Below are 12,570 nucleotides of genomic sequence, written 5' to 3'. Positions count from 1 at the left end.
AGGGGGGCTGGGTTCAATCCCTGGTCAGGGAACTAGATCCCACACGCATGCCACAACTAAGGAGCTGGCGAACTGCAGCTAAGGAGCCTGCAAGCCGCAACTAAGGAGCCCAGGTGCCGCAATTAAAGAAGCCAGCCGGGGGTGGTGGTGAGGGGTTGTGGGATGAATTGGGAGGTTGTGATTGACATATATACACTAATATGTATAAAATAGATAACTAATAAGAACCTGCTGTATAAAAAAATAAAATTCAAAAAAAAAAGAAAAAGCGAATATAAAAACAAGTTGCCAGCAAGCCGCAACTAAGGTCCGGTGCAACCAAATAAATAAATAAAAATAAATATTTAAAAAAACCTATAATGTGATATGACCTCACACTAGTTAGGATGGCTTCTATCAAAAAAACAGAAAACAACAAGTGTTGACAAGGATGTGGAGAAATTGGAATGCTTGTGCACAGTGATAACTGGAGAGTTATTTTTTTTAATAGGTATCACTACACCTATTAAGTTTCAGTTTTACAAGATGAAAAGAGGTATGGGAATGGATGGTGGTGATGGCTGTACAACATTGTGAAGGTATTTAAAACCACTGAACTGTACATTTAAAAATGGTTAAGAGGCTTCCCTGGTGGTGCAGTGGTTAAGAATCTGCCTGCCAATGGAGGGAACAGGGGTTCAAGCCCTGCTCTGGGAAGATCCCACATGCCGCAGAGCAACTAAGCCCGTGTGCCACAACTACTGAGCCTGCGCTCTAGACCCTGTGAGCCACAACTACTGAGCCCGCATGCCACAACTACTGAAGCCTGCACGCCTAGACCCTGTGCTCTGCAACAAGAGAAGCCACCACAATGAGAGGCCCACGCACTGCAACCAAGAGTAGCCCCTGCTCGCCGCAACTAGAGAGGGCCCATGAGCAGCAACAAAGACCCAATGCAGCCAAAAATAAAAATAAATAAATAAATTTGAAAAAATAAAATAAAATAAACATTTAAGTAAGAAACTGTGCCAATTCTCTCAGTGTTTTTTAGAAGATAGAGCAGCAGGTATAGTTTCTAACTCATCCTATGAGGCCAGCATTACTATAATTACCAAATCCAGAGAAAGACATTACAAGAAAAGAAAACTGACTAGTCTCTCTCATGAGCATAGATGTAAAACGTCCTCAACAAAATATTAGTAAATAGACTCTAACAATGTATAAAAAGAATTATATACCAAGTGACATTTACCCCAGGTATGCGAGGCTTGTTCAACATTTGAAAATCAATTAATATAATCCATTACATCACAACCTTAACAGTCTCAAGAAGAAAAATCACATGATTATATTAATAGATGTAGGAAAAGCATTTGACAAAATCCAACACCCATACATGATAAATACTCCCAGTAAACTAGGACTAGAGGGGAACTTCCTCAATGGCATAAAGAATATCTACAAAAAAACCTGCAGTAGCATTATACTGAATGGTGAGATTCCAACATTAGTGAGAAGATTTTCCACTGAGATAAAGAACAAGGAAAGGATGTACCCTCTCACCACTGCTTTTTAGCATTGTCCTGGAAGTCCTAGTTAATACAATAAGACAAGAAAAAAAAATAATTAGGGGAGAATGGACACACATATATGTATGGCTGAGTCCCTTTGCTGTGCACCTGAAACTATCACAACATTGTTAATCAGCTATACTCCAATATAAAATAAAAAGTTAAAAAAAAAGAAAAGGAAATCAAAATTATACAGATTGAGAAGGAGGAAATCAAACTGATTTTGTTAATAGAAGACATGATTATCTCTATAGAAAATTCAAAAGAATCAACAAAAAAACCCTCCTGGAACTAATAAGTGATTATAGTAAGATTGGAGGTGTTAACATACAGTGTTAACATACAAAAGTCGACTGCTTTCCTATATAACCAGCAATGAACAAGTGGAATTTGAAATTAAAAACACACTATCACTTAACATTAGCACTCCTCAAAATGAAATACTTAGATACATACCTAATAAAATATGTATAAGAACTATATGAGAAAAACTACAAAATTTTGATTAATGAAATCTAAGAAGAACTAAGTGAATGGAGAGATAGTCCATATTCATGGATAGGAAGACTCAATATTGTCAAGATGTCAGTTTTTCCCAACTTGATCTATAGATTCAATGCAATCCCAATGAAAATCCCAGCAAGTTATTTAGAGGTTATCAACAAACTGATTCTAACGTTTATATGGAGAGGCAAAAAGACCCAGAATAGCCAATAGATTATTGAAAAAGAAGAACAAGTTGGAGGATTGATGCTACCCAACTTCAAGACTTACTATAAAGTTGCAATAATGAAGACAGTATGTTATTGGTGAAAGAATAGACAAACAGATTAATGGAACATAATAAAAGCCCAGATAGTCCCACATAAATATACTCAACTGATCTTTAACAAAGGAGCAAAGGCAATACAATGGAGAAAAGATAATCTTTTCAACAAATAGTACTAGAACAACTGGACACCCACATGTGAAAAAATGGATCTAGACAGAGGCCTTACACACTTCACAAAAATTAACTCAAAATGGATCACATCTAAATGTAAAATACAAATATATAAAACTCCTAAAAGATAACATAGGAGAAAAATCTAGATTATTTTGGGTTTGGTGATGATATTTTAGATACAATCCATGAAAGAAAGAATTGATAAGCTGGACTTCATTAAAATTAAAAATTTCTGGTGGGCGGAAGATGCTTTCAAAAGAATGAAAATACAAGCTTCAGACTGAGAAGAAATATTTGCAAAAGACATATCTGATAATGGACTGTCCTCTAAAATATATAAAGAACTCTTAGAACTCAACAACAAGAAAATAAACAACTCTTTTAAAAAATAGGCCAAAACCTCAACAGACACCTCACCAATTAAAATATACAGATGGCAAATAAGCATATGAAAGGAAAATTTAAGGGAAATGGAAATCAAATAACAATGAGATACTACTATGTACCTATTAGAATAGCCAAAACCCAAACACTGACAACATCAAAAGCTGGTGAGAATATGGAGCTACAGGAACACTCATTCATAGCTGGTGGGGATGCAAAATGGTACAGCCACTTTGGAAGACAGTTCAGTAGTTTCTTACAAAACTAAGCACACTTTTACCATACAATCCAGCAATTGTGTTCCTTGGTACTATCCAAATTAGTTGAAACTTATGCTCACATAAAAGCCTGCAAACATACTGTTTGAGGGAATGTAAAATGGTACAGCTACTGTGAAAAAACAGTATGACAGTTCCTCAAAAAATTAAACATAGAATTACCATATAATACAGCAATTCCACTCTGGGTATATAATCAAAGAATTGAAATTAGGGTCTTGAAGAGATATTTGTACATCCATGTTCATAGCAGCATGATAGTAGCTAAAATGTGGAAGCCACCCAAGTGTCCATCAATGAATGAATGGATAAGCAAAATGTGGTATATACATATAATGGAATATTACAGCAGTCAGCCTTAAAAAGGAAGGAAATTCTGCAATATACTATACCATGGATGAACCTTGAAGACATTATGCTAAATGAAATAAGCCAGTCACAAAAGGACAAATGTTGTATGATTATACTTATATAAGATACTTCGAGTGGTAAAAATCATAGAGACAGAAAGTAGGATGATGATTACCAGGAGCTGAGGGGAGGGGAAAAAGGATAGTTATTGTTTAATGGGTAGTTTTGGTTTTACAAGATGAAAAGCATTCTGGAGACGAACGGTGGTAATGGCTGCAAAATATTATGAACGTATTAAATACTGAACTGTACACTTAAAAATGGTTAAGGTGGTAAGTTTTATGTTAAGTGTATTTTACTACAATAAAAAAATTGGGAAAAACCCTATACGTAGATATTTATAGCAGCTTTATTCATAATTGCCAAAACTTGGAAGCAACTAAAACGTCCTTCAGTAGATAAATGAATAAATCAACTGTGGGACATCTAGAGAGTGGAATATTATTCAGTGCTAAAAAGAAATTAGTTATCAAGCCATGGATAGAAACGGAGGAACCTTAGTTTTCATTTAAGTGAAAGAAGCCAAGGTGAAAAGACTACATGCTGTATGATTCTAAATATATGACATTTTGGAAAAGGTAAAACTATGGAGTCTGTTAAGAAATAAGTGGTTGCCAGGGGATAGGAGCAAGGGAAGAATGAATAGGCTGAGCACAGAAGATTTTTAGGGCAGTGTAACTATTCTGTATGACACTATAATGGTAGATACACATCGTTATACATTTGTCTAAACCCATAGAATGTACAACACCAAGAGTGAACTCTAACTTAAGCAAGGATTTTGTGTGATAGCTTATCAATGTAACAAATGTACCACTCTGGTGCAGGGTGTTGATAATGGGAGAGGCTATGCATGTACAGGGGTAGGGGTATATGGTAAATCTCTGTACCTTCTGCTCAATTTTGAAGTGAACCTAAAACTGGTCTAAAAAGATAAAGACTATTTTAAAAAATCTGGCTCAACAGAGGGTACTAGATTTTCATATCGGCTTCTGCATTACATCTCCTGCTGTCAGAGAAAACCAGAACCAGACAAGTTAAAGCAGTGAAAGCAAATTTTATTCAGGACCTATTGCAAAAGGGGAAGAGAAACCTCAGTATAGAACTGGACTTCACTCTGTATTATACAAAAAGGACAAGCAAGGACTAGGGTGGGAGAAAGTGGATGGAAAATTACAAAAAGGAAACATCAGAGTTAAAAGGGAATTCTGGCTAAACCCATCGATAGGATTTCTGCTGAAGGCAGGCCAAGGTGGTCAGATACTGAGGGAGGGGGATTCTGGCTAAACTAACTCAGCTAGAATCTTGCTAAAACTGGAATAAGTGGGCTAAGCACAGAACCCAAGGTTAAGGTCTTGAGGGCTTAGAGGAGCTTGACTAGAGTTGGGTCTAGGAGAGTCTTTGTCACTTCAATGGTCTTGGTTACTTTTTTTATTTAAAATTATGTTTTGTGATTAGATCACACTCTCTGGTCTACAGGACACTTCCCAAGGGTTCTTTTCTAAATCTGGATTAGGAAGAAAGATCATTGAATAACTACTTCCTTACAAAGATACATGTAGATGCTAAAGGCATTCAAGGTAAGTCTTCCCCCATTTTCTTGTTTTTATACACTGAGAAAGGAATATCAGGCTGAAAAAACGTTGTAGTTCCCTCCCACAACCTAATAAATGCAACTGGTATATAATTCAAATCTTGGCTTTACCCCTGAATAGCCATGTTTCTATTCCTATAAAACAGGAATGTCAACATTAACCTTTCAAGGCTCAGGCTGATAAATGGAAGTTATGATTTTATACATATATATATGTATATATATATACACACACATATCTGTTTATATATATGAATTATGTTAAAATATTCACATATGTTATATAGATATACACAATATAATACAATAATGGATCCCGTTTATTTTACATAGTTATATATATTCCAACTAAGTGAAATAGAGGTCAGCTACATGAAGAAGGTAGTATTTAAGGAGGGTCTTAAAGATAGTTGGATTTCAACAGAAGGGAACAGCATGGCAAAAGATCAGAAGTGGAAAAGCACAGTGAAAACTGAGGGCATGGTAAGTAGTGTGATATGGCTGGAATATAGGATGCCTGGTTTGAGTCAGAGTCATATGGGAGATTAGGATGGGACCAAATGGTTCAAGGCCTTAGTGCCATGCTAAATTTCTGAACCACAAGTCTATGAATGCTCTCTGATTACATTTTTCATGGTAGTAGTGTGGAGAATGGATTGATGGTGCAGAGGCAAGGACTTCATTAAGAAGTTGTTGCAATAGTTCAGAGGGGACAAGGAAAATGGCAATAGGAGAAAAGAGGCAAATGCCTGAAAATTTCCTCCGAAATAATTTTATTTGTCCAAGCCAGAGAATTAAGTAATGATTCTTGGGGATGTGTGAAAGATTCTGATAAAAAACATGGCATTAGGGATACACCTATTTAGGTGGGAGCCATTAATAGGAAGGAAGGCAAGTCTTGGAAAAGAGGGTAAATAGCAAACTGGTTATATTTAATATGAGATATGAGTGCATTTAAATAAAATACGTGATTTTATAGAATAGGGACTCCAAAGTTAGAGCACTTAGGCCCATGCCAGTTTGACACTGTTCTGCTTCCAAGAATCCTTTCTGATCCTCACCCAATGGTCTAATCACTCCCTTCTGTGCCCTCTAAAAACCTTTGGTAGTGGGTGACAGAAGAACTCATCTGTTTACTTGTCTTCCCATCTGGATTCTGGGCTCCATCAGGAACTAGCCAGGTTTCCCTAGTGCCTAGCATAGGGTCTAGAGAAAAATTTAAAAAATCAGTAAATGATGAATGAAAGAAATGGAGTCAAGACCCAATTTTAGTCTCTTGTTGAATGAATGACTATTAGGAGCATTCTCATCTTTCTTTCCTTCCTTTACATACATTGCTTCTTGAGCTCTTTGTTCATTCAACCAAGAATAAAGCCTACACTGCCTTAGGCAATGTGCCAGGCCTTGCACAGAGGAGGTACAGATGATTCAGCTTGATCAGCCTGTGACAGAGAGAAGCTCAGGGACTGAGAGCACAGAGGAGGCAACTAACCCAGACTGGAGGGTTAGGAGAGGCTTCCCAGTGGCACCAAAGTTGAGTCCAGGAAGACAAGTGGGGATAAAGTTTAGCTTAATGGGAGGTATAAGGTCAGGAGTGGGAAGAAGTGAGTTTCTGTCAGAGAAAAAATATGGGTAAAGGCCTCAGCCGGAGGGAATAGTCCTCTAGATAACTGAAACTACTTTATTTAGACATCCTAGAGTTTAGAATATGCAGGGAACAATGCTGCTAATGAGATAGGAGAGGTAGCCAGATTTGTAAACAATTTAACAATTAATACTTAGTCATAACAGCATTGGGAAGCCATTGAAGGTTTTAAAAGGCTTAAATTCCCCCTAGGGGAATGACATGATCATATTTACATTTAAAAAAGGTAACTCAACTGTACAAATAGTGGATTGAATGGGAGCAATGGTGAATGCAGGGGAAAGAGTTCAATGTATTACAGTAGAGAAGTGATGGTAACTTGTACTATGGTGGTGGGAATGGAAAGAAATAGAACAATTGGTAGAAGAATCTTTCTGGCTGTGATGTAGGAGGTTTAGGAAGTGACTGGGGAAGTAGGGAAGGTTCATTAGTGAGTTTGGACTCTATTCTGAAGGGATAAATGGTAAACCTTTTAACATTTTAATCATGGGAGTGATCCATTCATACACGGGTTTAAAAATAGATCCCTTGGCTGAAGGTGGTGAGAAGACTGTCAAAACAGCGCACAGGTAAGAGCTGAGACAAGCGAGGTGGGCGCAGTGCGTCTGGGGAGGCACGGGAGACGCAGGATTGGTTTCGGAGTCACGTCTCAGACTGTCAGAGAAGCAGAAACTGACGCAGGCCCAGGAACAGCTGCTTAGGACTGGAGAAGGCGAGAGAGGCGGGGTGGGGGGGACGCGCAGCTGAGAGCCGCCCACGCCTCCCAGCGCCGGGGGCGGGACCAGAGCACGCACGGCGGCGTGACGCAGGGCCGCAGCTGGCCTCGTTCTGGCCGCCGTCGCCGCCGCTTTCAGGCGGAGTAGGATGAGGCCCGCGGCTGCAGCTCCGGCGTCGGCGGGGGCAGCAGCAGCTGAGGCAGCAGCTGAGGGAGCCTCGACGGCCGCGCCCCCCGCTCCTGACCTGGATTAGGCCCAGCAGCTCCGTGGCCGCCGCCGCCCCGCGGGGGGGCGGGGTGGGGAAGTGTTTCGTCTCCCCGCCCCCCCCCCCCACCGCCGCCGCCGCCGCCGCCGCCTCGTAGGAGGCTACCACCGCGACCCCAGGGAACCCGCGGCCCAGCCTTAAGCCCCCAATCCCGGGGGCTGGCATGAGCGGCTCTTCGGCGGCGCCGGGGGGCGGGTTAGCCGTCGCCGCCTGAGCCCCGGCCTGCCGCCCGACCCCACCTCTCTGACCGAGGCTGACGGCGGAGCGTGCGAACGACCCCGCTACTGCTTTCTTCCTCCCCTAGATCACACACCCCAGCCCCGGAAGATGGGGAACTGCCTGAAGTCCCCCACTTCGGATGACATCTCCCTGCTTCACGAGTCTCAGTCCGACCGGGCTAGCTTTGGCGAGGGGACGGAGCCGGATCAGGAGCCGCCGCCGCCATATCAGGTAGGGGAGGGTGTGTGTTGGGCAACGGGGGTGCGAGGAGTAGAGGCAGCTCTGGCTGAGATTGTGGGATCTTCGGGGCTGTCACTGCCCCTGGCCTGAGGAGCACTGACCCCCTTAGGGCTGGATGTGAGGGTGATTGCTTCCCACCCTCAGGATAGGGGGAATCCTTCACCTCCCCTCAAGCACTGCGTGGGGATGGTACTTGTCCTTGAGTTCTGGGATTCGAGTATGTGTGATATCCCCTTGGCCTGTGGCTGGTGGTTAGATGGTGGAGTTTGGAAGTGATATTTTCCTGCCTTTATGCCTGAACTGTGAGGTTTGGAGGTGATTTCCTCATCGCATCGCCAGCTGGATTTTGGGTTCTGGATAGGTCGTTACCCCCTCCCCCCCCCCCCCCCCCCCCCCCGTTTATACTTTCAAGTGTGATCATCCTCTCCTCCCTCCTGTCTGTCTGTATTCATTGGATCTGGTAGGCGTTCATTTCTCCCTCTGCTTGGGAGATTTCCAAGTAGTGATTTTGGTTCTAGCAACATCGAGTTACTTGTTTTTATATATGTTTATATTAATTTTTAATCCCTCCTTTTGCTCCACCCCTGTGACACACCTTTTAAACACGCTGACTTAAGAGAACTTGCTTATCTTGAACTTTGGAAACCTTCAAACCTTACCTGAGAAATAGCTTATGTTACTCGTGGTTCTCCCTTTGTATCAAAGACTTGTCTTCTAAATAGCTTCACTGCTTTTTGTACAGCAATCAGCAGCTCCAGATATCTTTACACAATTAATAAAGAGCTAAAGACTGCTTTAGAAAACTCAAAATAGATATGCAGCTGTTATAATCCGTAATATATATAAACCTTTCCTCTACTTTTTCAATTTTAAATGATGCTGATTAAAAACTTTTTCCCCAGAAGGGCTTGGATAGTTGTGGCTTAATTTTTTTCATGAATGGGGTTTAATTTTCAAACTGGGCAGTCTCCTTTGTTGTTTCATGTGGTGACATCATTATCTAGTGTTATTCTTTTCTCATTCCTATGTAAATCAGTGTCTCACCACACCAGAAAAACCTGATCACATATGCTGGTTTTCTGGATAAAACCCTTCAGGGGCCTTTCATATATGCCAATAAAGTCCAGTCTTTTAATTGTGGCATAGAGAAGTCTCCATGATTTCTCTTTCACATTCATATTCCAGGCCTATCAAGTACAACAGCCTGTTTACACATCTCTGCCTTAGCTCCATTTGCCCCCTCTGGAGCCCTTCCCCCAAAGTCAGCAGGTGAACAGCGTAATCCTCTTTGAGGACTCAACTGTATCTGAAGTCCCTACATTCCCCTCCCTCTCACCCTGAATCCATTACTTCCTTCTTTGTGTCCCCCCTGAAGGAAGTGTCCACACTTTCATAAGCAGCCCATTTAACACTTGAATGTTATCCTTGTTTAGTTAGATGTGTGTCTCATTCTTGAGGCATTTCCCTCCTTCTCCAGTATAAGCTGTATGCAGGTAGGGACCCTGTGTTTCCTGTTTGTTGTATACGCATCTGGCTCATAGTAGACGCTTAGTAACTGGAGTGAGTGAAGACTGTAAGCCCTTGAGAACAGGGACTATGTCCCCCTTGCTTAGTGCAATTTCTGGCACATAAGCACTTAAATGTTGAGTGAATTAATGAATTTGAATTCAGTTTTGTAAATTTACACACCCGTTCCTTCCAAAGAATTGTCACAAGGGAAGTCTCTTAAAAAATCCAAGCTAAGTCTAGATGTTTTTCTGAGTCTTTGAAGCAAGTAAATAGTTTATATTTCACTCTTGGTTTCCTTCATAAATGCTATAGGACAGTGTGCTTATTTCAGTTTCATAAGCAAATTCTTTTAGAAGTATGAGTTTTTATTTCAAAATCTCCTTCCATGTTCCCTAGCCCCCTTCTAGGCAAGTCAAATATCTTTGACTTTCTACACTCTTTCTCTTATATCCTTATGATAAATACAGTGTTAAGAATAACTTCTTTAGAATTTATGGGAATTGTATTTGCCTTTTCCAGCAGGATAAGATGATAAGAGAGTTTTTTTGGTGTCATGAAGGAACGTTTTTTGAAACATGTTTGTGACAGCGGGAGTTTTTTGTGGTTGCCATTTCCTGAAATGAACGACCCAGATACTGATATGCAAATTTGGCATCAATTTGAAAGAAGTAATTTCTTTAAAGATAGAAGCATAAAAAGAGAAACTTTTGTAGAAATTTGTCTTACCTGAAGGAATTGAAGTTTTTAGGAATGTAAATCAGGTGATCTGAGAAACACTAATCCAAGGTAAATGATTTATATTTTCAGTGGATAGAAGTGACTTATTTTTTTCTTCAAAAATAGTGTATAATTGACAGAGCTACAGAAATATTGGCTTATTTCCTTAAAGAATAGTCTCAGTTACAGTAGGATTTTTAAAAAATTCATGGAGGGAATAACTGATTATAAAGGAACACACTTGGTATTTCTCTGTAGTGAATGGTTAAAAGAAAAGATGTACAATGTATCTATATGCCAAGAGCTCTATATAAAAAAACTTCTGTAACATCCAGTTATTTCTTATTAACAGGATCTGAGATTTGTTTTATCTATTTATGCTTAAATGTAAGCACCGCACTACTGTGGTCAAAGTTGATGGGAAGTACATATTTCTCTCCTGGGTTTCTTTTGTAGCCTCCTAACTGGTCTCTATGCTTTCACCCTTACCCTCCCTTTAGTCTATGCTTAACCCATCATCCAGAGTGATTATGGTAAAACAGATCATGACACTCTACTCAACTTTCTGTGGATCCTCATTTCGTTCAAAGTAAAAGCCAAATTCCTTAGTGTCCCATAAACCCTACATGATCGATACCCTCTGCTCCCATACAGAGCTCTTATGACACCTCTTACTACTCTGCCCTTTGCTGGCTTCCTCTGGCCTCCTTGTTTCTAGGATACTCCAGGACCTTTACTCTGGTTTTTTTCTGTGCCTTGAGTACTCTTCCCCCAGGTATCATCACGGCTGACTCCCTTACCTTCAAGTTTTTAGTCAAATGACACCTTCTTACACCCTCTCTGACCACCCTATTTGAAAGTGCACTTGCCTTGGCACCCAGGAATTCTCGCTTACCTTGTTCTATTTTTTTCCATAGCGTTTATCACTTTCTAACACATTGTCTTTACTTATTATATTTATTGTTTATTATCTGTCTCCTCCTGCTAGGTGGTAAACTCCCTGAGGAAAGGGGAGTTTTTAAAAAATTGTTGTTTTCCAAGTGCCTAAATAGTGCCTGGCACACATTAGGCAGTCAGTTGTTGGTTGAATGACTGGATTTCTTTTAAATGATTTAATATATTTATTATGAGGCAAGTGCAGTAGAATGTTTTGTAAGAATTATGCACATTCCTAGTGCCTTTTTCCTTTATAATGGATCATTTTTAAGGAATCAATCCTAAAAATCAAATCCCAATAATATTAAATATAGGCATTGGTTTAAAATAATTATTGATAAAATAGGTTTTTTCCATCTTGTTTATATTCTATAACAAAATGTTTATTTTGTGAGAAAGAACTTAAATCTTTGTCCTTAAAGAAATTGGAGGGAAGAAGTTAGAGCTTTTCTTGAATTAGAAGGTAAAAAACAAATTTGGCACGTCGTCTACTCTTTCCTTCCTGAATGTTTAAAAAGAATACAGAGGAAATCTGCCCATCAAGGGCAGTCTTAGAAGGGTTGTGAGAGGGAGGATAAGTCATGAAAGGCTGAGGAATGAAGGTTGATAAGAGGAAAGGGCCAGGTAGGTAGCCCAGCTTTGAAAGGTGTAAGTGAACAGATTGAGAAACCACTAACTAGTCACTCTAAAACCCCCATTTCTCATGACTAATTTGGGAGTGGCACTCTGTTAAATTAATATTCATTGACAACAAAAAAGCACTTTACAGTACTTTAATCTGAATATATATATACATATATAAATAAAGTGGTATCTCTCACTTTTGCAGTAGTTATATAGTTTGAGATTTACTCATCTCTTCCTTCTGCTGTGCACTTTGTGATTAATACATTTGAGATTTTAAAATCAGAAGAAAAATTATTGGTAATACAGCGCTGAGTGCAAGTATAGCTCTGGTTTTGGAGTCAGATGGGTCTGAGTTCATATCCTGGTTCATATCACGTGTAAAATATGAAGAGAGTTTATCAGATTATGTTGTGTCTTGAGGAACTTCTTTCACAAATAACAAAACATAACATTTTGGATATTTCAAACTGACTGAAGGTTACTTTTTTTTTTTAAGGCTTGGTTTCTCCTATAGAACTCATTAAAAGTAACCC

General features: G+C 39.8%; 1 protein-coding gene across 1 annotated transcript in view; it reads left to right on the top strand.

The window, feature by feature from the left end:
• The first annotated feature begins 7,648 nt into the window (after positions 1-7,648).
• RNF11 (ring finger protein 11) overlaps positions 7,649-12,570 on the top strand; it is a 38,799-nt gene continuing 33,877 nt past the window's right edge. The window contains exon 1 of the mRNA XM_033866963.2: positions 7,649-8,239. Coding sequence (XP_033722854.1) covers positions 8,117-8,239 — 123 coding nt within the window. The 5' untranslated portion in view covers positions 7,649-8,116. The remainder of the gene's footprint in view (positions 8,240-12,570) is intronic.

Source organism: Tursiops truncatus, chromosome 1, assembly GCF_011762595.2.
Source record: "Tursiops truncatus isolate mTurTru1 chromosome 1, mTurTru1.mat.Y, whole genome shotgun sequence".
Taxonomy (NCBI): domain Eukaryota; kingdom Metazoa; phylum Chordata; class Mammalia; order Artiodactyla; family Delphinidae; genus Tursiops; species Tursiops truncatus.
The sequence above is the reverse complement of the archived record's forward strand: the minus strand, read 5'-3'. Positions and strand labels throughout refer to the sequence as shown.